Source organism: Bufo gargarizans, chromosome 1 (assembly GCF_014858855.1).
Source record: "Bufo gargarizans isolate SCDJY-AF-19 chromosome 1, ASM1485885v1, whole genome shotgun sequence".
Lineage (NCBI taxonomy): Eukaryota > Metazoa > Chordata > Amphibia > Anura > Bufonidae > Bufo > Bufo gargarizans.
In genome coordinates this window covers 13,380,244-13,407,587 of record NC_058080.1, presented here as the reverse complement: position 1 = coordinate 13,407,587, position 27,344 = coordinate 13,380,244, and the positions used below count along the sequence as shown (strand labels likewise).

Genomic DNA, 27,344 nt, shown 5'->3' with positions numbered 1-27,344 from the left:
GGTGACAGCACAAGAGACAGCAGCCCTGAGCAGTTACAGCACAAGAGACAGCAGCCCTGAGCAGTTACAGCACAAGAGACAGCAGCCCTGAGCAGTTACAGCAGAAGAGACAGCAGCCCTGACCACTACACAACAGTCACCAAGCAACAGCCTGTGTCGTGATTACACAGAGACAGCCAGGCGTGATGTGTAGAGACTGCACAGGTAAGTGACCGGTGATCACACAGCGCCTCTTACACATATAATGTCAGACACAAGATGTATGGACACACCGTGCACACGCTAACACACCTGCTGTACAATCTGGTATACAAATATATAAAACAGACACATATACCGTACAGCGACATCCGGGACTGTCCCACCGGGAGGTAGGATACTGTACACATACAATGAACACGTAAACCGTATATACCCTGTACACATATACCATACACATATACCATATACATCCTGTACACATATACCATATACATCAGTCATATACACATCCATCATACACTCCGCACCAGCGCAGACGTCTCCCCATAATGTCAGACATGCTGACTTTTGATAAAAGTCAACAAGAAGATTTCCGTATGCTTCACACATATATACAGGCCTCAGAGCGTCGCCCTCTGTATACAGGCCCCAGAGCGTCGCCCTCTGTATACAGGCCCCAGAGCGTCGCCCTCTGTATACAGGCCCCAGAGCGTCGCCCTCTGTATACAGGCCCCAGAGCGTCGGCCTCTGTATACAGGCCCCAGAGCGTCGCCCTCTGTATACAGACCCCAGAGCGTCGCCCTCTGTATACAGGCCCCAGAGCGTCGCCCTCTGTATACAGGCCTCAGAGCGTCGCCCTCTGTATACAGGCCCCAGAGCGTCGCCCTCTGTATACAGGCCCCAGAGCGTCGGCCTCTGTATACAGGCCCCAGAGCGTCGCCCTCTGTATACAGACCCCAGAGCGTCGCCCTCTGTATACAGGCCCCAGAGCGTCGCCCTCTGTATACAGACCCCAGAGCGTCGCCCTCTGTATACAGACCCCAGAGCGGCACCCTCTGTATACAGACCCCAGAGCAGCACCCTCTGTATACAGGCCCCAGAGCGGCACCCTCTGTATACAGACCCCAGAGCGGCGCCCTCTGTATACAGACCCTAGAGCAGCGCCCTCTGTATACAGACCCCAGAGCGGCACCCTCTGTATACAGGCCCCAGAGCGGCACCCTATGTATACAGACCCCAGAGCGGCGCCCTCTGTATACAGACCCTAGAGCGGCGCCCTCTGTATACAGACCCCAGAGCGGCGCCCTCTGTATACAGGCCCCAGAGCGGCGTCCTCTGTATACAGACCCCAGAGCGGCGTCCTCTGTATACAGACCCCAGAGCGGCACCCTCTGTATACAGACCCCAGAGCAGCACCCTCTGTATACAGGCCCCAGAGCGGCACCCTCTGTATACAGTCCCCAGAGCGGCACCCTCTGTATACAGTCCCCAGAGCAGCGTCCTCTGTATACAGACCCCAGAGCGGCGCCCTCTGTATACAGACCCTAGAGCAGCGCCCTCTGTATACAGACCCCAGAGCGGCGCCCTCTGTATACAGGCCCCAGAGCGGCGTCCTCTGTATACAGACCCCAGAGCGGCGTCCTCTGTATACAGACCCCAGAGCGGCGTCCTCTGTATACAGACCCCAGAGCGGCACCCTCTGTATACAGACCCCAGAGCAGCACCCTCTGTATACAGGCCCCAGAGCGGCACCCTCTGTATACAGGCCCCAGAGCGGCACCCTCTGTATACAGTCCCCAGAGCAGCGTCCTCTGTATACAGACCCCAGAGCGGCCCCCTCTGTATACAGACACAGTACCAGACACTTCCCCCTCATCCAGTTTAAGACCTTGGAACTGACTCCCAGCAAAATACAGGCACATAAATATTCTCAGAGATCCCCTAAATACAGACCCCAGACCAGAACCCCCCCCCCCCCCAGTTTGCAAACCCCCTAAGACTCTCTATACAGACCCCAAACCAGACCTCTCCCTTGTTGCAGACCCCTGACCAGAAGCCCCTATTCACAGACCCCAGACCAGATGCTGCAGTGTGCAGACCTCAGAACTCCATGTCTACAGATCTCTGAGCAGACCACAAACGAGCCCTTTACAAAGCTCAGACCAGATGTTCAGATGCACACTTCTCCCAGTTCCTTCTCTTTCCCTCCCAGTCACTGCTGCAAGCAATGTCAGGATTTTGCGGCAGAACTTGGATGCAGAGGGAAGATCTGGGATAAGTATTGAAATTATGTGAGGGATCTGGGAGATATGCAGGCTCTTCCAGGAGATCTCCACTGGTTCTGTAGGAAGTTCAGGAGATGTCACCTGTTTTAGGAGACTCCTGGAAAATCTAGAAGAATGGGAAAGTAGTACACATAGATATTCACCATTGGATCTACCAAAAACCCCTTGGATAGCTGTGTCTCCTACGTCCATCGTTCCACCACTGCCTGTTGTTGCTGTGACAGTTTATGCAGCCTGCATTATAAGATTTTAAGGATGCCATCCATGTGCTGCCAGTAATGACCCAGCTTTCCCAGGAAGAGATAAAACTAAGAAACAACCTGAGAACTTGGCTGGATACTTCATCATAGCTTTCCTTCAGTGACCTCATTGACTTCTCCTTCCTGTCCTGTCTACCTGGCGACACGAGGATGGCATTTAAACCCCTCAATATTTGAGCATCAGTAAAAATATCTGTGAAACCCGTTGCGCCAGGAGGAAATGTCAGAGAACCTGCCACCCTGAATCTGAGTGATGCCTTCATTATTGACAAGGTGGAGGATGAGCACGTTGTGATGGTTATTCATCGTGATCCCTTATTACTTGTGAGAACAAGTGACCGGGGAGCGTAAGGAGAGATGTTCCTGGCTTGTGTTTCTGCTATTGATCCGTCACCATCAATCCCAGGGACCTATGTACTTCATCGATCCACCGCACTGTGAACAATATACAATATCTGCTGCATGTCACTCCACATCTTCCAGGCTTTTGCTATGGTGGTAACCACGCATTTCATGCTCCACAGGACATTGACCACTAAATGAAGAGCGAAGACATTACATCTGAGATGCCCTCACCATTTCACTCGAAATTCGGTATACAGAGTTGGTCCATTTACTGCCTAAAGGTTACCCGCAGGTCTCCTACATACATTCCTGACTTTTGTAGAAGCATGTTTAGGACAATTTCTTGAATCTGTTCCTTTAACCTCTTAGTGACCAGCCTGTTTTGGGCCTTAGTGACCAAGTAATTGTTTGCATTTTTTCGTCTTCGCCTTCCATAAGCTAGAACTCCCAAAACCCATAACTTTTTATTTTCCTGCTGTCAAGCTGAGCGAGGGCTTGATTTTTGTGGGAAAACTTGGACTTTTTATTTGTATCACTTTGGGGTACATAAAATTTTTTGAATGCTTTTTGCGAATAAAGCAAAAAACAGCAATTTTACAGCGTTTACAGTATGGGAAAAATGCAACGATAATTGTGTAGTGCGGGTCGTTACAGAGGCGGTGATGCCAAACAAGTGGAGGGAATTTTATTGTGGCAATTTTTTTACTTGTCATTTGTTTTTGTTTAATAAAAAATGTTTTTACTTTTTGTTTAACTGTTTACTAGTTACTAGAGGACATCAACAGGCACTTTTCTAACACATTGGATTGCTTATGCAATGCAATGTATTATTCTGTCAGTGCTATACCGACATCCACCAGCAGGCTGTCCCAGAGAGGCACGGCCAGCTAGGAATACAGAACTTGGGGCCTTCAGAAGGCCCTAGGCTGATATGCCAAGACATCGGCACCTTCTGATCTCATTCGTGGGGTGCCAATGAGATCTCCCTCTGTAACCGCTGAGACCCCGCAACTACTAATGACCGCGGCAATTCTAAGGATAAAATGGCTTGGATCGGTGCTCCTTCCAGTGTGGCCATTAGAGAAGAAGGCTATCCCCCACACTCCGCTGCAGCTCTTAGACTGGGCCGTCGTAAGAATTTGTATTGGTGGTCAACAAGGGGTTAAAAAAAGAAGCTGATAAATGAGAAAAATAAACACCATTATCCTAAAGGTTTAACTTGATATGTTAGCTCTGGGGGTCAGTCCTCTCAAGAATCGGGTGCTTGGTCCCCCTACGTGACATACAAGTGGTTGAACACTCACCATTGAAGACAATGGGACATTTTGACTCCAGAAGCCCCGGGTGAGATCCCAGAGGTTGGACCCCCACTAATAAGTGGTCTATGATAATAGTATAAAGATCTATAGGAAAAATGCCATAGAAACTGACTTGGTAGATAGTCAACTTTATGGACCAGTGCCAGGAAGCTGTAGTCAAGGCATATCAAATATGTACAGAGATCTTTCTAATCATGAGAAGAGGGCAGCATCTACAAGTCATGGTCAGGAGATGGGATCGTAGATCCAGGGATTTATTCTAATTGCCAGATCTGGAGTCAGGATGGAATATTTCCTCTAATATGGGGCATTTATCTTTGACATTTGCCTTCCTCTGCATCAATACTTGATGGACCTTATCAGATATGTTACTGTGACCTTGGATGGTCCTTAGCCACATACACTGCAGACACAACATCATTACTGGTTGAGAATTACAAGGTTTATTTTACATTATGTTCCCATTTTACATGAAAGGAGCAGAAGTTGTATGTTCATGTCATTCAGGTGGACATCACTGTGTGGCGTCTTATCCTGCATCTCCCTCATGGCAGCGCTTCCCTAGCAGATCCCTTGGTGCTGGGCCAGGTTATGTTGCCTATGTCTTCTTGGTTGGATGCACCAGATCCTGGCATTCTGCAGCCTCTTATCTCAGTTCAAATTTACAACTTTTCAAAGATCACATCAAATCTGTGGTTATATTACTGCCATATTGCTTGTCATATCTCTGGCTATTCTGTTGGTCGAACGTTTTCTTCATTTGTGTCTCAGGACTGAGCTTATCCTCATGCTGCAATGTTGTCACCAATGGAGGCAGAAAATTGCCTGCAAACAAAACAGCATTGTAACTGCAGATAATGCACAAGAATATTACTACTATAATACTGCTCCTATGTACAAGAATATTACTACTATAATACTGCTCCTATGTACAGGAATATAACTACTATAATACTGCTCCTATGTACAAGAATATAACTACTATAATACTGCTCCTATGTACAAGAATATAACTACTATAATACTGCCTCCTATGTACAAGAATATAACTACTATAATACTGCTCCTATGTACAAGAATATAACTACTATAATACTGCCTCCTATGTACAAGGATATAACTACTATAATACTGCCTCCTATGTACAAGAATATAACTACTATAATACTGCTCCTATGTACAGGAATATAACTACTATAATACTGCCTCATATGTACAAGAATGTAACTGCTATAATACTGCCTCCTATGTACAGGAATATAACTACTATAATACTGCCTCCTATGTACAAGAATATAACTACTATAATACTGCTGATATGTACAATAATATAACTACTATAATACTGCTGCTATGTACAGGAATATAACTACTATAATACTGCTCCTATGTACAGGAATATAACTACTATAATACTGTCCTATGTACAAGAATATAACTACTATAATACTGCTCCTATGTACAGGAATATAACTACTATAATACTGCCTCCTATGTACAAGAATATAACTACTATAATACTGCTCCTATATACAAGAATATAACTACTATAATACTGCTCCTATGTGCAAGAATATAACTACTATAATACTGCTCCTATGTACAGGAATATAACTACTATAATACTGCCTCCTATGTACAAGAATATAACTACTATAATACTGCCTCCTATGTACAGGAATATAACTACTATAATACTGCTCCTATGTACAAGAATATAACTACTATAATACTGCTCCTATGTACAAGAATATAACTACTATAATACTGCTGCTATGTACAATAATATAACTACTATAATACTGCTGCTATGTACAGGAATATAACTACTATAATACTGCTCCTATGTACAAGAATATAACTACTATAATACTGCCTCCTATGTACAAGAATATAACTACTATAATACTGCCTCCTATGTACAAGAATATAACTACTATAATACTGCTCCTATGTACAAGAAAATAACTACTATAATACTGCCTCCTGTGTACAATAATATAACTACTATAATACTGCCTCCTATGTACAAGAATATACCTACTATAATACTGCTCCTATGTACAAGAATATAACTACTATAATACTGCTCCTATGTACAGGAATATAACTACTATAATACTTCTCCTATGTACAAGAATATAACTACTATAATACTGCCTCCTATGTACAAGAATATAACTACTATAATACTGCTCCTATGTACAGGGATATAACTACTATAATACTGCTCCTATGTACAAGAATATAACTACTATAATACTGCCTCCTATGTACAAGAATATAACTACTATAATACTGCTCCTATGTACAAGAATATAACTACTATAATACTGCTCCTATGTACAAGAATATAACTGCTATAATACTGCCTCCTATGTACAAGAATATAACTACTATAATACTGCCTTCTATGTACAAGAATATAACTACTATAATACTGCTCCTATGTACAGGAATATAACTACTATAATACTGCTCCTATGTACAAGAATATAACTACTATAATACTGCTCCTATGTACAAGAATATAACTACTATAATACTGCTCCTATGTACAGAAATATAACTACTATAATACTGCCTCCTATGTACAAGAATATAACTACTATAATACTACTCCCATGTACAAGAATATAACTACTATAATACTGCTCCTATGTACAAGAATATAACTACTATAATACTGCCTCCTATGTACAAGAATATAACTACTATAATACTTCTCCTATGTACAAGAATATAACTACTATAATACTGCCTCCTATGTACAAGAATATAACTACTATAATACTGCTCCTATGTACAGGGATATAACTACTATAATACTGCTCCTATGTACAAGAATATAACTACTATAATACTGCCTCCTATGTACAAGAATATAACTACTATAATACTGCTCCTATGTACAAGAATATAACTACTATAATACTGCTCCTATGTACAAGAATATAACTGCTATAATACTGCCTCCTATGTACAAGAATATAACTACTATAATACTGCCTTCTATGTACAAGAATATAACTACTATAATACTGCTCCTATGTACAGGAATATAACTACTATAATACTGCTCCTATGTACAAGAATATAACTACTATAATACTGCTCCTATGTACAAGAATATAACTACTATAATACTGCTCCTGTGTACAAGAATATAACTACTATAATACTGCTCCTATGTACAAGAATATAACTACTATAATACTGCTCCTATGTACAGGAATATAACTACTATAATACTGCTCCTATGTACAGGAATATAACTACTATAATACTGCCTCCTATGTACAAGAATATAACTACTATAATACTGCCTCCTATGTACAAGAATATAACTACTATAATACTGCTCCTATGTACAAGAATATAACTACTATAATACTGTTCCTATGTACAAGAATATAACTACTATAATACTGCTCCTATGTACAGGAATATAACTACTATTATACTGCTCCTATGTACAAGAATATAACTACTATAATACTGCTCCTATGTACAAGAATATAACTACTATAATACTGCTCCTATGTACAGGAATATAACTACTATAATACTGCTCCTATGTACAAGAATATAACTACTATAATACTGCTCCTATATACAAGAATATAACTACTATAATACTGCTCCTATGTACAAGAATATAACTACTATAATACTCCTCCTATGTGCAAGAATATAACTACTATAATACTGCTTCTATGTACAAGAATATAACTACTATAATACTGCTCCTATGTACAAGAATATAACTACTATAATACTGCTCTTATGTACAATAATATAGATTAGCAGAGCAAGGGCAGAGTCTCTGCTTCCTAAAACATTTGGACAGGCGCTGCTGGTATCAGACTTACTTTTTCCCAAACTCCCTGAGTTTTTTCCTGTCTTTGGGGCGCTCTCCGTCTTTTGAGGAGTATCTACTATTCGCCGACGCCTCTGTAGAACTGACTCCAATTCGCCATCTTTGGCTTTGCGGCTCATTCGGTGGCGGCTTGCTCTCCGTGCTGGTTTTCTCACTGTGTGCTAAAGGGAGAATGAGCTTTAGAAGTGGCAGATTTTTCAGGAAATCGGTGACATTTTTAATACTTCAGTCACATCCAGAGCTGTATTCAGAATTCTGCTGTCAATCTTAGTTACGTCACCTCTTACCACAGCTTGTTTAGTGTGTCTATGCAGTGTAATCTGGTGCATATAGTGTTTGTATGGTGTTTATGTGGTGATATAGTGATAGTTTATAGAGGGCTGTGTGCCGCCATCACCATACCACAGATCAGACACATTCTACTGACACTTACCAATAATATTCCTTGGAGCTCACTGATGGCGCTCTTACGTTTGCTGGTCATTGCAGCCTGGTCCTGGTGAAACCATAAAAATTTAAAAAACAAAATTAAATAGATTTTTTTTTTCATCGTCAGTTTAATAATTCCCAAATTATGGTAATTTCCTTTAATCTGTAATGCATTCGTCTAGTAATCTTTATTAACAATTTCCTACAGTTTTTCCTCTAGAGCTTCTACAGACTCTTGCTCTCTACCTCACACTGAATCCGTCAGAGAGCTGCTCTGATGGCTGCACCTGTAGCCCTTTTCTGTACTTATATCAGTTTGATAAGAATTTTAGAGTGTTTATGAGCTGTCAGGAGTTCAGAGATGAGGGCCACAGATCAGTTCTCTGACGGATTCACTGTAAAGCTGAGTGCAATAGAGAAAATGAACAACATAGAGGAAAAACTGTTGGAATTTTTTAAATAAAAAAACAATTGAAAACATGAGTAAAATACAGTAATAGAAAATTTTCTCCCAAAAGGTGTTCATAGCCTTTTAAGTATGGAAAGGGTTTTTCCAGGATTTTTATACCCTTAGGATAGGTCATTAGTGTATCTAAGCTCAGCAGGTGTCCAACTCCTGACACTCCCGTTGATCAGCTGTAGGAAGAGGCAGTGGCACCTCATGAGCGCTCAGGCCTCTGGTGCTGTCCCAGCTAATGGCTTCTGAAAGTAGAATTCTTAATAATTGTAATCTATATTTATTTTACTTTGCTGCCATCTAGTGGCCATTGTTATGTTTGGTTTTATGAAGTTAGCTATGGTTGTATTTCATTATGTTATTCATCTTGTAGCTCTTCCTCTTCTGTGAGCTCACATCCTGTGTCCTGCAGTCTTTTCCTGTTTGTTTGCCTGTCGGACATTCAAGACTGAGCTGGAGAGTGGATTTTCCTTTAACCTCTATCACCTCTCAAGGTTTATTCAGTAAATATATTCATTGCATCTCCCTCATTGGAATTCTACATGCAATGGTGTTGCTAGGGGTATGATTAAGAGATGGCCACTCACACTCATCAGAGACTTCTCACGCGTAGAGCGGGAGCAGAATACCTCTTCCTAGGCCAGTGAAATCATGTTCATCAGTCACATTGCCTAGGCGCAGTTCATTCCTATTGAAGTGAATGGGGCTCAGCTGCAATACCAAGCACAGCCACTATACAGTGTATGGCGCTGTGCTTGGTAAACTGTGAGGAGGTGACCGTGCTCTCCAGAGTTCTGGAAGGTGCTGTAGTTTCCTCAAACAGCTGATCCGCGAGGGTCCGATATTAATGTCCTATCCCGAGGAAAGGCCATTAATATCTTATTCCCGGAGATCCCCTTTAAAGGAATTTTACCATGCTTTTGTTGTACAAAAATCTGATTACTAAGGCAATAGGACAGAGCCGCCAACCCATAGAAAGGCCTGTAGCTGCTCAGCGGTCTCGCTCTTTCTTGCAGATTTAGCCCAATTAGAGCAGAAGAGAAGCCATTCCCAAAAAATTCTGTTACCACTAGGCCAAATGTCTGGCAACATTGATGAACTGCTGCCGCTCTGGGAATGTGAGACTGAGACGTTAATGAGACTAAATACTACGATTCTGGGATTGGGGGGAGAAGAGTAACGATGCGATGAACCTTTCTGTCATTCGCTGGCCGCAGTATCACTCCGCTCTTAATTCTCTCCATCATTTCTCGCACTGCATCCGCTCTGGCATCAGGGCCGCCTGCAAATACAATCTCATATTACTGCGCTAGAAGACAGCATGGCTACCGTGTACACCTCCTGACCTCACACACCGCGCGCACCTCCTGACGTTACACACCGCGCGCACCTCCTGACGTTACACACCGCGCGCACCTCCTGACGTCACACACCACGCGCACCTCCTGATGTCACACACGGCGCGCACCTCCTGACGTCACACACGGCGCGCACCTCCTGACGTCACACACCGCGCGCATCTCCTGACGTCACACACCGTGCGCACCTCCTGATGTCACACACCGCGCGCACCTCCTGACGTCACACACCGCGCGCACCTCCTGACGTCACACACCGCGCGCACCTCCTGACGTCACACACCGCGCGCACCTCCTGACGTCACACACCGTTTTTTTTTGGGTACAATACAGGAGAGGAGCGCTGTGGGGGCAATTGTTACTGGCACATGATTAGGGGGCATCTATGGGGGCATCTAATGAGGCAACAAAGAAGGGGTATTTTATATGGGGGGCTCTGTATAGGGGCATTTTATACTGGGACACATTATGGTGGGTACTGTGGGGAAGGGGGGAGAGAAGTACAATGGGGTCATTTATGGGGGGCACTAAGAAGGGGTATTTTATACTTGCAAATTATGGGGAACACTGAGCCTCTACTGGGCACTATATAGGGGCATTTTATACTGGTACATTATGGGGGGCACTAGAAGGAATGGGGGAGAGGAGCACTCTGGGGGCATTTACTGGGAGCACTATATAGGGGTATTTAATGAGAACACTATGGGGACATTAGCTCAACTGGGGGCATTAAAAGGGGGCATTTTTTGCACTGGCACATTATAAGGAGAATTATTACTACTGAGGAGGCATTATGATGGGCTTTATTACTACTGGGGGTCTATGGGGAACAAGATTACTAGTATGGGCACTATGGGAGCATTATTACTTCTGGGGCACAGTGGGGACATGTTGGGGGCACTGTATGAGCACTATTACTACCATGTGTGCTCTAGCAGAGAATTATTCCTATTGGTGGGACTTTGGGGAGCACTATTACTCTGGGGGTACCCTAGCACAGTATCAGCTTACCACAATTATTTTTGGGGGACGTTATGTTTACACTATTAGTTTGAGGGGCACTATTTTCTGGGCGCAGTTATTTTAGGGCTCTGTGTTCTGTCCCCACATGAAGGCGAATGAAGGTGTAACTGATGATGACCTTGTGACTGTCCTACCTTCGTATCCAAGCAGTGGAGCAGACCGGACCAGCAGATGTTCAGGTTAGATGGACCCAGACGTAGACATGAGGATGCAATCAAACGTGGATTTATTTGATCCAGAGCAGTGACATACAGTGATGCAGTACTGTAATGCGGTAGTAGAGTAGATGCTGTTGTGTAGATGTCTTATTCTGAGGCTAACTGCTGAGGCAACTGCTGGTCAAAAACTGATGCCTTCACAAGCCAAGATGTGAGTCTCTAGTCACAAGGAGTGCAGCACTGAAAATGGCTACAGGAAGTGACAAGGACCAAGGCTGCTAAAACCACGCCCAGAAGGAAAAACTTTATAGACAAGGAACAAGGCGTGCAGCATACGAATTCCGGCCAGCAGATGGCAGCAGAGAACAATACGTTGGTAACAACATAGTGAAAGAAGATATAATAATACAGTGCAGGAATTCAATTTGAAAAGAACAGCACACTCCCCGTCTGAAATTCACTTTGGGGATTTCACTATGACGAATGTCCATAAAATATAAAACAACCTGTAAAAAGAAACATGTTAGAACGCAAACATAGATTAGTCCAGTTTTCCAAATTGGAATGGAGAAGATCTGCGAAGCTATATACAGTCCTGTTCACCCGTCAGGGACGTTCTCGATGGGTAATATCAAAATGAGTTCGTTGATTGGTCTTGAGAACGTTTTCAGCTCGCCTTTCCTGAAGATCTTCAACTCCACCTTCCGGACCTTACCATCCTTGCTAGGGAAAACCTTTGAAATTAGCCCAATAGGCCAGTCAATCCTTTCGGTTTGTTGCTCTTTCATCAATACAAGGTCTCCTTCCTTCAAGTTTGGTTTGTGGTGTTGCCATTTTCTTCTTCCTTGAAGAACACTGAGGTACTCCTTTCGCCACCTGTTCCAGAAGTAATCTGCTAGATATTGTACACGTTTCCAGTGTTTTTGATAGATGTTAGCATGAGTGAATTCTCCACTAGGAATAAGCGTACTCTCAGTTTTTTGGGTAAGTAGAATAGCCGGAGTCAGTATGGCTGGGGTCTCAGGATCCATAGACACTGGCACAAGGGGTCTTGAATTGATAATGGCTGAAACTTCAGCGAGAAGAGTAACTAGAGTCTCATGTGTGAGTCTAGACGAGTTTACATCCATCAACATAGAATTTAAGATGTTGCGTGAGATGCCGATCATTCTCTCCCAGGAGCCCCCCATGTGGGAACTGTGAGGAGGGTTGAAAATCCAGGTGCAACCTTTTTCCGCCAACTGATCTTGAATGGACTTGGTGTCGATGTTAAGTTCTCTACAGGCTCCGATGAAGTTGCTTCCCTGGTCAGACCTCAATTGTTTTACTGGTCCTCTGATTGCGAAGAACCGTCTTAAGGCATTAATAAGGCTGGATGTGTCCATAGATTCTATCACCTCTATGTGAACTGCTCGCACACTCATGCAAGTAAATAGTACGGCCCAACGCTTACTGTTTGCGTGACCGCCGCGGGTCCTGCGTGCGGATACCATCCATGGCCCAAAGACATCTAGGCCAACATAGGTGAAAGGCGGCTCTGTACATAGTCTATCTGCAGGCAAGTCGGCCATTTGTTGGTGTAGTCGTTTTCCTCTTGCTTTACGACAGTGCACACACTGATGCAGTACTTGGGCCACACGTTTTTTCATACCTATAATCCAAAGGCCTGCAGACCGTAATTTGCCCTCAGTAATTTGCCTGCCTTGGTGTTCGGCCCTTTCGTGGTAGTGTCGGATTAGCAAGACGGTGATATGATGTTTGCTGGGAATGATGAGAGGATTTTGTTCTGCAATTCCCAGGTGGGCTTGATTCAAACGACCACCAACCCTCAGCAAGCCAAAACTGTCGATAACTGGATTTAAGTTGGCGAGAGGACTTTTTAAAGGAATCTGCTGTTTGTTGTACAAACACCTCCATTCTATGTTGAAATTTTCCTGCTGGACGTGACGTATTATGAGGTACTCACTATGAGAGATGTTCTCAGCAGAGAAGGGTTTATGGCAGGCATGCCAACCATGACAATCTTTACCTTGGTGAGTATTATGATAACATCTTGCAATGTGCACTAACCTTGCAATAGTTTTGACGAGTCTCATCCAGCTGGAGAAACGCTCGAAGCGCTGACAACCGAAGCTGGCGGTTTGCTTTGTTCCAGTGACTAATGCACTAACTTCAGCGCGGATTTCTGGATCATTATCCGGATCCTGGATGCTGAAAGCTTCCTGTACACATTCGTCCGCCTCTCCAAGCAGAAACTCTGGACCTGTAAGCCAAGTAGAGTTAGTAAAGGAACCTATAGACATAGGCCTAGTGGCGTGATCTGCTGGATTAAGTTCGGATGGTACATAGTGCCATTGTTCAGGTTTGGAGGATCTCCTGATTCTCTCTATGCGGTTACTAACGTACACATAAAATCGCTTGGTCCGATTGTGGATGTAACCCAAAACGACCTTACTGTCGGTGTAATACTGGACTTCAGCTATGTCGACACCCAGTTCTTGTTGTATGAAATCCGCAATCTCCACTGCCAACACAGTCCCACAAAGTTCCAGTCTGGGAATAGTATGATCGGGCTTAGGGGCTAACTTAGCCTTACCAAAGACGAATCCAACGTGATTCTGGTTGTTGGGTTCTGTCACCTTCAGATAGGCAACCGCTGCGATGGCCTCCGTGGAGGCGTCTGAGAACACATGGAGTTCTTTCTTTATGCTAGAGGAAAGTGAGGTTTTAACATAGCATCTCGGGATGTGGATCTCATCCAAGGCACACAAGGATCGCTTCCAGGCTTCCCATTTTTGCTCTTTCTCAGAGGGAAGTGGGGTATCCCAATCCTTGACTGTTTCAGAAAACTGTCTCAGTAGAGATTTACCTTGTATGGTGATGGGCGCTACAAATCCCAGCGGATCAAATAGGCTGTTTACCACTGATAGGACACCTCGTTTTGTAAATGTCTTGTCTGCGCAACTTATCTGAAAACCGAAGGAGTCAGCAGAGAGATCCCATCTGAGGCCCAAGCTCCTCTGCACAGGTGGACTGTCCAGTCCCAAGTTAATGTCCTTGAATCCTGGTGCATGATCACCTGATTCGAAGGCCCTCATAACGGCCAGGCAGTTTGAAGCAATTTTGTGTAGTCTAAGTTTGGCTTGGTACAACATACTTTGAGTCCTTTTGAGCAGATCGATGGCCGCTTCTTCAGTCGGTAGCGATTTGAGTCCATCGTCTACGTAGAAGTCCTTTTCTACAAAGTCTCTGGCGTCTTTACCGTACTCGGATTCTCCCTCTAATGCAGTTCGACAAAGGCCGTAAGTTGCCACGGCAGGTGAAGGGCTGTTTCCAAATACGTGTACCCTCATTCGATACTCTGCCATCTCTGCGTTGGTGTCATTATTCTTGTACCACAGAAACCTGAGGAAATCCCGGTGGTCCTCTCTGACTACGAAACAGTGGAACATCTGTTCAATGTCGGCGGTGATGGCAACGAGCTCTTTTCTGAACCTCATCAGCACTCCAACTAGGTTATTCGTCAGATTAGGACCTGTGAGAAGGACATCATTAAGAGATACACCTTGATGTTTGGCGCTTGAGTCGAAAACAACCCTAATTTGATTAGGTTTCCGTGGGTGATACACTCCAAATGAAGGCAAGTACCAGCACTCGTCGTTCTTCCCTAAGGATGGAGCTGGTTCTGCATGGTTGTTGCGGAATATTTTGTCGATAAAGGCAACAATGTGTTCTCTCATCTCAGGCTTACTGTTCATGGTACGCTGAAGAGAGTTAAATCTAGACAGAGCTTGTTCCCTATTGTTCGGGAGTCTCACCCTGGTAGCTCGGAAGGGTAATGGAGAAACCCAGTGATTGGTTTCGTCTTTAAGGAACTCCTTGTCCATTATCTTGATAAATTCTCTGTCTTCTACTGACAAAGCTACTTTATCATCGTCCTTGCTTGTGTGAAAGACTAATCTTCCCAAGTTGTCGGCAAAGAAGGGAGGAATGTCGTCAGGTGGTTGTATGAGGTCTGAAGGCTTCTCTTTCACCTCGTAGTGATGAGGACAAGGCTTAATGCAAGTTGTGCGTCCATCTCCACGCACGTACGTTTTGAAAGAGCGGATTCTTGGTTGATCCAAGCATACATTTCCTATGACTACCCATCCCAAGTCCAGTCTCTGGGCGTATGGTGCATAGTCAGGACCATTACACTGTTGACGTACCTTGTGTACCCTTAGATTGTCTCTGCCAAGCAGGAGTAGAATCTCGGCGTTGTTGTCCATAGGTGGGATAACGTTGGCTAGGTGCCTTAGGTGTGGATGGTGAAATGCAGCTTCCGGGGTAGGAATTTCATCCCTATGGTTGGGTATTTGATCACATTCGATCAGCGTCGGTAGAGGTATTTCTGTATTCCCACTGACGGAACAAGCGATGAATCCTTGTGCCCTCCTGCCGCTAGTCTCTATGCGACCCGAGCAGGTGTTTAAGATGTAGGGTTCTGACGGTCCCTTTATTCCAAAGGCTTCAAAGAATTTAGGTCCTGCTAGGGAGCGGTTACTTTGGTCGTCAATGATGGCATACATTTTCACTGCCTTTTCTGGTAGCCCCTCCGGGTAGACCTTGATTAGACATATGCGGGCACAACATTTCTCACTCTGGCCCTCCCCACATACGTCCAAGCATGAGCAGGAAACAGCAGTGGCTGTGTTGGCGTTATTTTGGGGCTCCCCGCCATGACTTGGAGTGGGACTGGTGGTGACAGCAGCCGGTGAATCCCTTGTGAGTGGAGTTGGGTGCATAGCTGAGGCGTGTCTTTCACTAGGACACTCCTCACACTTGATAATGGATTTACATTCCTTAGCCATGTGCTCCAATGAAGCGCAGCACCTGAAACATACCCCAAGCTCGGTGAGGACTTTCTTGCGCTCCTGTATGGTTTTGGATCTAAATCCTCTGCATTTGTTCAGCGAGTGTGGTTTTTTATGAATGGGACATTCACGATTGAAGGCCTTGTCTCCTGATGAGGTAATGTACTGTTTACCAGTGGGTACTGCAGATGATGGTAGGTTAGTCTTTCTAACATTCACGCTGCTCTTAAAGTCTCTGTGTTTATGCACAATACTTTCATACCTTGATGATGGCATCACTGAAGCTGTAGTATTAAACTCCAGGAAGTCGAGGCTGGGGTCATTCCTCATCTGGGACTGTTCATCGATGAACCTACAGAAATGAATAAATGGGGGAAAGGTGACATCATGCACTCTTTTGTACCTTGAGACTGATGCCGCCCACTTCTCTTGCAGGCTTTATGGTAGCTTCACGACAATTGGGTTCACCCCATGGGCAGTATCCAGGTAGCACAGCCCGGACAGACGAGGATCTCTTTTGGCGAGCTCCAGTTCCATGAGCAAATCACTTAAATCCTGAAGCTTGTGGACATCCTTGAGACTGATCTTGGGAACGTTCTGCAGTCTCCTGAATAGTGCCTTCTCTATTGCTTCTGCACTGCCAAAGGTGCGTTCGAGTCTCTGCCAGGCTGCAGCGAGACCTGCTTCTGCTTGTCCTACATAGACAGTTCTAAGGCTCTTGATGCGATTTGTGGAGCCTGGGCCCAGCCAGTTGATCAAGAGGTCGAGCTCCTGCTCTGCGGTTAGGTTGAGGTTGGCGATGGCGGCTTTGAAGGTTGCCTTCCAGGCTCTGTAGCTCTCTGCACGGTCATCAAATTTTGAGAGACTGGTGTTAATTAGCTCTCTGCTCACCATAAACCTGGCAAACTCAGACATATCTGATTTCTCACTGCTTGTTGCCATGACAACTTGTGATGCCCCTGGGGCGTATAGGCTGCGTGGCGTGAAAGGGTGAGATGCTTCCGGGTAGAATGATGTTGCTGCAGGGTTGAGCTGTGGTCTAGCCTCTGTAGATTCTGATGACTGCTGCTTGAGCTGTGGAGGTAGGCCAGGAAACACCTGGTAGCCATCTTGCTGTAATAACTGCCCTTGAGAGGGCGCGTCTGGGCGACTGTTATTGGGTCGCTCGGGTGCTGTGGGTATCGCTGGCACTGCAGGTAGAGCTGACTTGGAGGTTTCAGTGTTGTTGGCTTGGACAGTACTGCACACTCGGGGTGGTGCAGATAACTGTTTCAGTACATAGTCGCTGGTGCGATCAACTGGATCGTCTATCTCCTCTGGTGGTAAGCAGACTGAATCAAGGCCTTGGCTCAATGCTTGCTCAAGTAGTCTTACTTTTGCTAATGCAATTTCCTCTTCCCTCTCTGATTCAAGGATCTTTATTCGAGCCTCTGCTTCTGCCCTCTTGGCTTCTGCCTCCGCTTCAGCCCTCTTGGCCGCCGTCTGTGCTTCTGCCCTCGCAAGGACTTCTTTTTCGGTGAAGGAACGCCTCACTTTGGATTGCTCTGCGTTTATGCGGGCCTCTAGTAATCTGTCGCTCAGGGCGGAGGTTCTAGAGCATGATGATCTGTAGGACCGCGAGGAATGTTTGGATGAATGCGATCTGTGTGAACTAGTTTCTTGCAAATGAGAGATGCGGAGTTCCACTTTATCTTTAGCGTCCAGCACCATGGCGTCTCTTTGTCTGTCTATTGATTCTGCCTTGCACAATTCTGATGGGGCTTCTTCAATATTAGAGTCTTTTAGAAAGGTTATATACCTTGTGGACAGTCTCTTATATCTTTCATGGGCTGAGTTCAGCCGCCCGACGGCAACTTGTAAGCTGGTGGCATCGCCTGAGGAGGACTTAAGTCCTGATATGAGGGAGGAAACTCGTTCCCATAGCTCTTCCAGGTTGTCACATAGCTCATCTTTCCTGGTGTGATAATTTTTCGTGATCTTTATAGTTGGTTTGAGAGAGCGCCTTGGTCGCGTGACTTGGTCTGCTGGAAGTGTGGATTCTACCTCCAGCTCTTCATAATGATCAGTATCAGGTTGAATTTGCTTTGTTTCATCATTGGGGAACTGTACGAGGTCCTTTTCGGCCATTTTGATTTAAGGTGCGCTGTCTCTTTAAGAAAATGAACTTTTGAATTGGGGGCTGAAAATTGCCGTGCGGCTCAGATGAGGCACCCCGGTAAGGTTCCTAAAGGTGTTTTGAGAAAATTGCGGGGTTTTGGTTTGAGGGAGGCCCCGCGTGCATGAACAGTTCCTATATCATGCGAGCAAGGGTTAACATAGGATGTAGAAAGTGTCTTGGCGAGTAGTGGAGGACTTCCAGGCAAGAGTATATCTACTGCGGACACGCCGTGCTTCCCCTTGGGCTTATGGGACGTGCACTGTTGCCGGGCAGATTTGCTGCGAGTGGGCCTGTTGCAGGGGAGGTTCATGAGTGTGGCACTGGGCTCTGAGGGAACCTGTAGCCGGGCATTGGACTTTGAGACGGGTATTTACTGGGGGATAAGGCTTTAAGGCAGTTTTTGACTGTTCTGTCCCCACATGAAGGCGAATGAAGGTGTAACTGATGATGACCTTGTGACTGTCCTACCTTCGTATCCAAGCAGTGGAGCAGACCGGACCAGCAGATGTTCAGGTTAGATGGACCCAGACGTAGACATGAGGATGCAATCAAACGTGGATTTATTTGATCCAGAGCAGTGACATACAGTGATGCAGTACTGTAATGCGGTAGTAGAGTAGATGCTGTTGTGTAGATGTCTTATTCTGAGGCTAACTGCTGAGGCAACTGCTGGTCAAAAACTGATGCCTTCACAAGCCAAGATGTGAGTCTCTAGTCACAAGGAGTGCAGCACTGAAAATGGCTACAGGAAGTGACAAGGACCAAGGCTGCTAAAACCACGCCCAGAAGAAAAACTTTATAGACAAGGAACAAGGCGTGCAGCATACGAATTCCGGCCAGCAGATGGCAGCAGAGAACAATACGTTGGTAACAACATAGTGAAAGAAGATATAATAATACAGTGCAGGAATTCAATTTGAAAAGAACAGCACACTCTGTGTGGAAATAATTATTGAAGGGAACTATCTGCATGGTACTACTATTATTAGGGGGTTTATCTGTTTCTGCAGTATAGTATTGGGGAGAACAGTGGCACAGTATTGGGGGTGGTAGGATGATTTGTCCAGAAGATGGGTGTCACGGAATGTGTACAGGTAACAAGGCAAAACAACATGCATAAATGTCTCGCTGGATCCAAAAGCTAAGGAACAAAAGGGAGACCCCTGTAGAAGACCTGGCACTTTCCCTGGCTGCTTAGCCTATGCATAGATCCGAATGGTGGAGGTATGCATATCCACGTACCTTGACTATATAACCCCTGAGCACCCTACAATAGTGAGGGGACACGACCACCGGCTCCCTACACCAGACACGGAGGGAGTCAGGGTCACCTGGGATCCAGCAAACAGAAAATAACAGATAACAGTATAACACTTAACTTTGAAGAGGAGAGGAGAACCAGATGGGCATGCACACATACTCCAGGAAGAAATACAAGCCGCCCAGAAAAGCCTTCTGGGGAAGAATCTAAAGGGAAGCAATTAGTCCAACACATGACAGCTGAGAGAGGCTAAGGAGAGGAGGAGCTGAATACCACAACACAGAAACTCAAAGAGGAGGTTCTGAAAGGCCTCCGCCAGAGCTTCTCAGCTGTCTGGTTGTGACAGTACCCCTCCCTCTACGAGTGGACTCCGGACACTCAGAACCCACCTTCTCAGGATGGGACCTATGGAAAGCCCTGATGAGACGAGAGGCTTTAATGTCCGTCACTGGGACCCACATCCTCTCCTCAGGACCATACCCCTCCCAGTGAACAAGGTACTGAAGAGAACCGCGGACAAGACGAGAATCCACAATCCCAGAGACCTGCAATTCAAGATTCCCATCAACCATAATCGGAGGAGGAGGCAAAGGCGAGGGTACAATGGGTTGAACATAAGGTTTCAATAAGGACTTATGAAAAACATTATGGATCTTCCAAGTCTGAGGAAGATCAAGACGGTATGCAACAGGATTGATGACAGACAGGATTTTGTAAGGCCCAATAAACCTAGGACCCAACTTCCAGGAGGGAACCTTCAATTTGATATTCTTGGTAGACAACCACACCAGATCACCAACATTCAGGTCCGGACCAAGCACACGTCTCTTATCAGCCACACGCTTATATCTCTCACTCATGCTCTTTAGATTATCTTGAATCTTTTGCCAAATAGATGACAAAGACGAGGAGAATCTGTCCTCATCAGGTAAACCAGAAGACCCCTCTCCCGAGAAAGTCCCAAACTGTGGATGAAACCCATATGCACCAAAAAATTGTGACTTATCAGAGGACTCCTGACGACGGTTATTTAAAGCAAACTCAGCAAGGGACAAAAAAGAACACCAATCCTCTTGATTCTCCGCCACAAAACAACGCAGATATGTCTCCAGATTCTGATTGACGCGCTCTGTCTGACCATTCGACTGCGGGTGGAAAGCAGAAGAGAATGACAACCGAACCCCCAAGCGAGAACAGAAAGCCTTCCAGAATCTGGAAACAAACTGCGTGCCCCTATCAGAGACTATGTCTGAAGGAATACCGTGCAATTTGACAATGTGATCAACAAATGCCTGCACCAGCGTCTTAGCATTGGGCAAACCAGGAAAAGGGATGAAATGCACCATTTTGCTAAAACGGTCCACCACCACCAGAATCACAGTCTTCCCCGAGGAACGAGGCAGGTCCGTTATGAAGTCCATGGACAGATGTGTCCAAGGACGGGAAGGAATGGGTAAGGGAAGGAGAGGACCTGATGGCCGTGAATGAGGGACTTTGGCACGAGCGCAAGTCTCGCAGGCTGCCACAAAACCCTCAACCGACTTACGAAGCGCAGGCCACCAGAATCTCCGAGCGATGAGATCCAGTGTGGCTCTTACCCCCGGGTGCCCAGCAAGGACCGTATCGTGGTGTTCTTTAAAAATCTTGTGTCTTAAAGCAAGAGGCACAAACAACCTCCCAGGAGGACAAAGATCAGGAGCCTCTGACTGGGCTGCCTGCACCTCTGCCTCCAATTCAGGAAAAAGAGCAGAGACCACCACACCTTCAGCCAAAATGGGACCCGGGTCTTCAAAATTCCCGCCTCCCGGAAAACAACGTGACAGGGCATCTGCCTTCACATTCTTAACTCCAGGGCGGAATGTGACAACAAAATTAAACCTAGAAAAGAACAACGACCATCTGGCCTGTCTCGGGTTCAGACGCTTGGCTGACTCCAAGTAGGCCAGATTTTTATGGTCAGTAAATACGGTAATAGGGTGTCTGGCTCCCTCTAGCCAATGGCGCCATTCCTCAAAAGCCAACTTGATGGCCAACAATTCCCTATCTCCCACATCGTAATTTCTCTCTGCGGAGGAGAGTTTTCTTGAGAAAAAGGCACACGGTCGCCATTTGGCAGGAGAGGAACCCTGAGACAAGACCGCCCCCACACCCACCTCAGAAGCATCAACCTCAACTATGAAGGGTAACGAAACATCAGGTTGCACCAAGATGGGAGCGGAAGCAAAACTCTCCTTGATATCAGAAAAAGCCTTACGCGCCTCTACTGACCAAGAAGAAAAATCTACCCCCTTTCTGGTCATATCAGTGAGTGGTTTAACAATAGAAGAATAATTCAAAATGAACTTCCTGTAATAATTGGCAAAGCCCAAAAAACGCATCAGCGCCTTTTGATTCTCAGGAAGCTCCCACTCAAGCACAGCGCGGACCTTCTCGGGGTCCATGCGAAAACCAGAAGCGGAGAGAAGAAACCCCAGAAATTGAATTTCTGGAACCGCAAACACACATTTTTCCAGTTTCGCATATAATTTATTCTCCCGCAGAATGAGCAAGACCTGACGTAAATGTTCCTTATGAGTTTTGAAATCGGGAGAAAAAATCAAAATGTCATCCAAATACACCAATACAAATTTTCCCATCAAATGATAAAAAATGCTGTTCACGAAATGCTGAAAAACGGCTGGGGCATTCATCAAACCAAAAGGCATAACCAAGTTTTCAAAATGGCCCTCAGGGGTATTGAAGGCCGTCTTCCATTCGTCTCCTTTTCTGACCTGACCAGGTTGTATGCCCCTCTTAAATCTAATTTGGAAAAGACTTTAGCCCCAACAACCTGGTTAAATAGGACCGGGATCAGAGGAAGCGGATAAGGGTCACGAATTGTGATATTGTTCAGCTCCCTGAAATCCAGACAAGGTCTTAAAGAACCATCTTTTTTCTTAACAAAGAAAAAACCAGCGGCAACAGGTGACTTCGAGGGTCGTATGTGTCCCTTTCTCAGACTCTCAGAGATATAAGCACGCATAGTGATCCTCTCAGGTTGGGAAAGATTGTATAAACGAGAATTAGGCAGCTTGGCGTCTGGGATGAGATTAATAGGGCAATCGTACTCCCTGTGCGGGGGCAAATCCTGAACTCCACTCTCAGAGAAGACATCCGAAAATTCAGAGAGAAAAGATGGTACAGTCTTAGTAGCAACCTCAGAAACAGATGTCATGAGGCAATTCTCTCTGCAAAAGTCACTCCAACCATTTATTTGCTTCGCTTGCCAATCAATGGTGGGGTTATGCTTAGTGAGCCAGGGCAGCCCCAACACCAGAGGGGTGGGCAAACCGCTAAGGACGAAACATGACACATCCTCAACATGAGCATCACTCACAATCAAACGGATATTGTGAACTATGCCCTTTAATGATTTCTGAGAAAGTGGAGCGGAATCGATAGCAAAAACCGGAATATCCTTTCTCAAAGCGCACACCTGGAAACCATGAGTTATCGCAAATTGATTATCAATGAGATTGACCGCTGCTCCACTATCCACAAAAATCTCACAAAAAATGTTCTTGCTCTCTAGCGCCACCCTAGCCGGCAGGACAAAACGGGAACTACAAGCAAACGGAAAACCTTCAATTTCCGCCTCAACCCTGCCAATAGTAACAGACGGAACTTTTTTCAAAGATTTTTTCCTCTTTGTTTCTTTATTATACCCAGAGAACTGCCTGAATCTCCTAGAGGGACAAATATTTGCCAAATGATTAATACCTCCACAACAAAAACAAACCGTCCCATGCGGGCTGAATCTTCTATTGTCAGAAGCAATCAACCCCAGCTGCATGGGCTCCTGCTCAGAAGGGGCTGACAGCGACTGAGACCCCTGCGCACAGAATGGGACCGCTGCACAGTCCTGGGACCGAGTATGACAGGAAGGAGACATCTCTCCTCTCTCTCTAAGACGCCTGTGAATACGAACGGCCTGAGACATAGCAGAGTCCAAAGAAATAGGCCTCTCATGAAAGGCAAATGCATCTTTCAATCCCTCTAAAAAACCATGGAAAAATTGACTTTGGAGTGCAGCATCATTCCAACCAGTATCAGCTGCCCAACTCCGAAATTCTGAGCAGTATATTTCTGCGGATTGTTTACCCTGGCATAAGAGACGTAGTCTAGACTCCGCCAGAGCAATACGATCCGGATCATCATATATCTGACCCAGGGAAAAAAAGAATTCATCCACTGAACGGAGAGGCCGTGCCCCCTCCGGCAGCGAAAAGGCCCAGGACTGAGCGTTACCTCTGAGCAGCGATATAATGATCCCCACCCTCCGTTCCTCATCTCCAGAGGAAAGGGGAAGAAGGCGAAAATGGAGTTTGCAAGCCTCTCTAAAACGCACAAAATTCTCACTACCCCCGGAGAACGTATCCGGGAGCGAGATCTTAGGCTCAGAACAAACTCCATGAACGCAAGCTGAACCGGTCACTTGAAGCTGAGAAAAAGTCTTATGGAGGTCAGCTACCTCCAATGAAAGACCCTGGAAGCGTTCAGCCAAAAGTGAAACCGGATCCATGCTTAAGACGGTTTTGGCGGCTTATAATGTCACGGACGGTGTACAGGAAACAAGGCAAAACAACATGCATAAATGACTCGCTGGATCCAACAGCTAAGGAACAAAAGGGAGACCCCTGTAGAAGACCTGGCACTTTCCCTGGCTGCTTAGCCTATGCATAGATCCGAATGGTGGAGGTATGCATATCCACGTACCTTGACTATATAACCCCTGAGCACCCTGCAATACTGAGGGGACACGACCACCGGCTCCCTACACCAGACACGGAGGGAGTCAGGGTCACCTGGGATCCAGCAAACAGAAAATAACAGATAACAGTATAACACTTAACTTTGAAGAGGAGAGGAGAACCAGATGGGCATGCACACATACTCCAGGAAGAAATATAAGCCGCCCAGCAAAGCCTTCTGGGGAAGAATCTAAAGGGAAGCAATTAGTCCAACACATGACAGCTGAGAGAGGCTAACGAGAGGAGGAGCTGAATACCACAACACAGAAACTCAAAGAGGAGGTTCTGAAAGGCCTCCGCCAGAGCTTCTCAGCTGTCTGGTTGTGACAATGGGAGGATGATGGAAAAGTAGTAAACTAAGATTTCGTTTGTCAAACTGGAGAGACGAGAAATGGCTGAAAAATTATGTCTGGTCTGAAAGGAGAAGACGAGGAAAGAGAACATCTACATCAGAGACGTCACTGGATGTAGAAGGTAGGGGGCGCTGTATTACCCTGGATGTTCTGTAGTGATATACGTAATGTTAGTGGGGAAGGGGTTGAGAATTTGGTATTTGGGGGGGGGGGCTTTTTCAAGCAGCAGAAAAGCTAGGTGCACCCCTAATCCTGACGTCACACACTGCACGCACCTCCTGACGTCACACACTGCACGCACCTCCTGACGTCACACACTGCACGCACCTCCTGACGTCACACACTGCACGCACCTCCTGACGTCACACACTGCACGCACCTCCTGACGTCACACACTGCACGCACCTCCTGACGTCACACACTGCACGCACCTCCTGACGTCACACACACCTCCTGACATCACACGCACCTCCTGACATCACACACTGCACGCACCTCTGACATCACACGCACCTCCTGACGTCACACACACCTCTGAAATCACAGACATCATGACTTACCTGTCACTGGTGACCCCTCTGACTCTAGTTTTCTTCGTCTCTGCTTAATTAAAGCCAAGGGGCTGGAAAAAAAATAGATTCATCTTTTACATCATTGTAATAGAACTTATGAACTTGTACTAAAACTGCAATAACATAAAGTATCTGCTCTCCCTATCCTGCGTTCCCAGCCGCCAGAGTATCACTGTGCCTCCCATCCGCTGAGGCCTAGTACTCTCTACGATCCCCAATGTCCATAGGGGACACACACTCGCTCCCTTTGGCTCTCTTCCTAGGAGGTGGCTGGCCAACTTTGGGTATTTAAGACCCTTTACCCTGTGAGAATGTGCCTGAGCAATAGGTTCTAGTTTGCTAGTTTCCTGCAAAGGGTTACATTTTGTTCATTTGCCTGGCATCCATTCTGAAGCTGACCACCCTAACTTCAGACTGTTTATTTTCTTTCTGCCCTGACCTCAACCTGCCCCTGACCACAGTTTTGCCTGATCCCTCAGTACTCCTCACCAGTGTCTCTAGACCACTGTGGATCAGTAGTCACTGAGCAGAGACTACTTCAGGAGGTAGCCTGTTGGTGTCCCTGCAGTGGAGTACAGATTCCTTATACAGGTGGTAAAGGTTGAGGAGTAGACCTGCGGGTAATATAGATAACATCTACTGGATTAGACCCCAGTCAAATATGTTCAAGTGACACAGTCTATCCACATCCCCTCCATTATAAAATCAGCAATAAAGTTCTCGTTATACTCATGAATATGGCAGATCTAGAAAATGTGGAGGCATACCGTTTCACAGAGAAACTACATAGACCTAATGTCCCCATAGATATCTAAACTCCCCATACAGCAATCCCAATCTCATTACTCAACATTAGAGCCTCACTCTTCTGGAGTCTTGAAAAGAGAGCATGGAGGTGCTGGAGGTGGAGGGGGTGGTGGTAGTGGTGAGACTGGTGGTGCCACCAAAGATGCATCATCCACTGAGTTTGTTGATGTTCCCCTTCTCTGCAGTTCCTCTTCCAGAGATTTAACTACGAGAAAACACATCGCTCATTGAGAAAGAGTGGTCTATCAGGATACGGTCTCATGATCCTGGAACCTGTGAATGCCATGTAGACATGTTGTGTTGAGTATTCCTACAGATGAGGCTATAGACATATAACATTCCAGTTCCAAATTGGCCAATATGTGGCTATGTGATATAGATGTATTCTAGAGGAAACTCTTTATCTCGCAAACATTGACACACTCACAAAAATAGATCGGTGCACCCTGACAGAGCATCTTCAGTGGAACAAGTGAAGGTCTAGCTTTATGGAGGTCAAATTCGAGAACCACACTTTCCCATACCTCGTTCTTCTAGTAATGTGCATTTCTCCTTCATCACCTTCAGTTCTTCTTCTAGCTGACCTTTTTCCGTGTTTATTAAATTTAGGTTTTCCTTGATGGTGAGAAGTTCCTCTTTGGTTGGTCTCTCCGATAACTGCAACTCCAGGCTGTTCACCTGTCGAAAATCAGGACAATCATAAGGAGATCCGACTCCACCAGTGCACAGGATTTTTTGGGCCTGCCTTTGGTTATATCCAGTTACTCTTATAAAAGTGCGTGGTTGTCACTCATAATGGAGCAAGTAAGTGCCCATTACTTGGCATGTAATGTGTATGAGCGCACAAGGTCAATTGGTCACCTTTCTCTGCAGTTCCTGCTTTGTGTCCTCCAGAGTTGTGGTCAGGGAGCGGACATCATCCAGCGCTTTCATCAGCATCTCATCGGCTTGTAAATTCTGCATTAGTATCATACTCTGCCGGGAAATGGCCTTTTTCTCTTTACGAACCTGAGGAGGAAAAGACTTGTGATGATTTCAAGTCTCCTGCTACAGT

The 27,344-nt window shown here is 45.5% G+C and overlaps 1 protein-coding gene across 1 annotated transcript in view; it reads right to left on the bottom strand.

The window, feature by feature from the left end:
• Positions 1–4,611: 4,611 nt before the first annotated feature.
• LOC122938829 (shootin-1-like) overlaps positions 4,612–27,344 on the bottom strand; it is a 49,893-nt gene continuing 27,160 nt past the window's right edge. Inside the window, exons 9-16 of the mRNA XM_044294659.1 lie at positions 27,152–27,298; positions 26,815–26,968; positions 26,348–26,495; positions 25,472–25,533; positions 10,151–10,239; positions 8,505–8,567; positions 8,064–8,232; positions 4,612–5,016 (exon numbers count right to left, since the gene is read on the bottom strand). Coding sequence (XP_044150594.1) covers positions 4,871–5,016; positions 8,064–8,232; positions 8,505–8,567; positions 10,151–10,239; positions 25,472–25,533; positions 26,348–26,495; positions 26,815–26,968; positions 27,152–27,298 — 978 coding nt within the window. The 3' untranslated portion in view covers positions 4,612–4,870. The remainder of the gene's footprint in view (positions 5,017–8,063; positions 8,233–8,504; positions 8,568–10,150; positions 10,240–25,471; positions 25,534–26,347; positions 26,496–26,814; positions 26,969–27,151; positions 27,299–27,344) is intronic.